The following is a 2,141-nucleotide window of genomic DNA, read 5'->3' on the forward strand; positions in this document are numbered from 1 at the left end:
GGAACAATCCTTGCGGTCTGGCCTAACTGTTTTCTCCAGGATATGCTTGATCTCCTTGTTGGAAACTTCCACTTGGCCACTGGTTTGAGGGTGGTAGGGAGTGGCTACTTTATGTGTGAGAGAGTACTTAAGGAGCAGGGTTTTGAGAAACCGGTTGCAAAGTGCTTACCTCATCACTGATGATGGCCTGGGGAGTACCGAATCTGCTGAAAATACTGGCCTAGATGAATTTGACGACGACCTTGTGATCATTGGTCTTGGTGGCCACAGCTTTAACCCATTGGGAGGCATAATCCACTCCTACCAAAATGTACTCATACCCAGAAGATGGAGGGAAGGGTCCCATGAAGTTGATACCCCAAACATCAAAAATTTCAACAATGAGGATGGGGTTCAGCGGCATCATGTCCCTCCGAGACATAGCTCCAAGGCGTTGGCCCCTCTCACAAGCCCAGCAAAATTTATAGGCATATTTGAACAAGGTCAACCATGTGAATCCGCTTTGTAGAACCTTGGCTGTAGTGGGCACTGAAGTGTCCTCCACAAGCTAGTGAATGGCAGAATGTGAGCATACTATGGAATTCACTCTCAGGGACGCAATGTCAGATTATCTAATTAGCACAATACTTGAATAACTCCAGATCTTCCCAAAAATAGGATCGAACTTGCTTGAAGAAAGGGTCCTTGTCTTGTTTGGACTAGTGAGAAGGGATTCAACTTATGGCTAAATAGTTAACAATATCAGCATACCAAGGCGGCTCTCTCGGAGTAATCTCAAATAGTTGGTCATCCGGGAAGGAATCATGAACTGGAAGAGGCTGAGGTGTCTCAAACAAAATCCGTGATAGGTGGTCGGCGACAACATGCTTAGTTCCCTTCTTGTCCTATATTTTGATGTCGAGCTCTTGCACAAGAAGTATCCATCGAATCAACCGAGGCTTAGTTTCTTTCTTGTCCAGCAAATGTCGTAGAGTAGCATGATCATAGTAGATGATTACCTTGGATCCTAAAAGATATGAGTGGAATTTGTCCAAGGCAAAGACAACGGCTAGCAACTATTTTGTTGTTGTTGTGTAATTGGCTTAAGCATCCATTAGAGTCTTGCTAGCATAGTAGATGACATGAGGAAGCTTTCTGTCATGCTGTCCCAAGGCTGCACCCACAACATAATCAGATGCATCACACATGATTTCAAATGGCAAAGAACATTGAAGAGGCTTCATGATGGGGGCAGAAGGTAGCATAGACTGAAGCTTATGGAATGCCACTAGGCATGCATCATCAAAGTGGAAAGTAGTATCCTTGGCAAGTAAATTACACAAGGGTCTTTAAATCTTACTGAAGTCTTTGATAAAACGGCGAGTGACTCTTCTCCAACTTAAAATCAGATTAGTTTCTTTGCAACATTAAAGCAAAAGTGACAAATTGTGGAGACATGTGTCAAATGAGGAACCAAAAACAGAGAAGTCATCCATAAATACCTCCAGAAATTTCTCCACCATGTCTGAGAAGATCGACATCATACATCTCTAAAAGGTGATCGGTGCATTGCAAAGTCCAAAAGGCATGTGTTTGTAAGCAAAGGTGTCGAAGAGACATGTAAAAGTTGTCTTCTCTTGGTCCTAGGGATCAACGGCCACTTGATTATACCCAGAGTATCCAGCTAAGAAACAATAGTAGCTCTGGCCAGCAAGATGCTCTAGGATCTGATCAATGAAAGGGAGTAGGAAGTGATCCTTACAAGTATGGGAGTTGAGCTTCCGGTAGTCAATACAGACACGCCATCCCGTGGTGGTGTTCTGTGGAACCAAGTCACCAGCTGAGTTCTCCACTATTGTGATGCTGGACTTCTTTGGAACCACTTGGGTGAGACTCACCCACTTGCTATCTGAAATAGGGTAAATGATGCCTGCATTGAGTAACTTGACAACCTCTTTCATCCCTACCTCTTTCATATTGGGATTTAGCCAGCGCTGTGCCTCATGGGAGGGTCAAGCACCTTCTTGTAAATGGATCCGATGCATACAGATAGAGGGGTCACTTCCATTCAAGTCTGCTACAGTCGATCCAACAGCTTCTTTATGCTCTTTCAACACTTCTAATAAACTGTCCTTTTGGTCCTTTTGTAAATTTGAAGCAAT

At 43.8% G+C, this 2,141-nt stretch overlaps 1 protein-coding gene across 1 annotated transcript; it reads right to left on the bottom strand.

Annotated features, from left to right (window-relative positions):
• Nucleotides 1–220: 220 nt before the first annotated feature.
• On the bottom strand, nt 221–1,502 carry LOC132165084 (uncharacterized). Its single transcript, XM_059575588.1, has 2 exons — nt 1,482–1,502; nt 221–547 (listed from the first exon to the last, which is right to left on the bottom strand). Exons 1-2 carry the CDS (start codon nt 1,500–1,502, stop codon nt 221–223), a joined length of 348 nt encoding a protein of 115 aa, XP_059431571.1.
• Between the last annotated feature and the right edge of the window lie 639 nt (nt 1,503–2,141).

The sequence above is a fragment of the Corylus avellana genome, chromosome ca11 (genome assembly GCF_901000735.1).
Source record: "Corylus avellana chromosome ca11, CavTom2PMs-1.0".
NCBI classification, from domain to species: Eukaryota; Viridiplantae; Streptophyta; class Magnoliopsida; order Fagales; family Betulaceae; genus Corylus; species Corylus avellana.

Coding starts and splice junctions, on each gene's coding strand:
- LOC132165084 (XM_059575588.1), bottom strand. CDS start 1,502: ATGGTGGAGAAATTTCTGGAG. Junction 548..1,481: donor TGGTGGAGAAATTTCTGGAG/GTATTTATGGAT, acceptor GCCATTCACTAG/CTTGTGGAGGACACTTCAGT.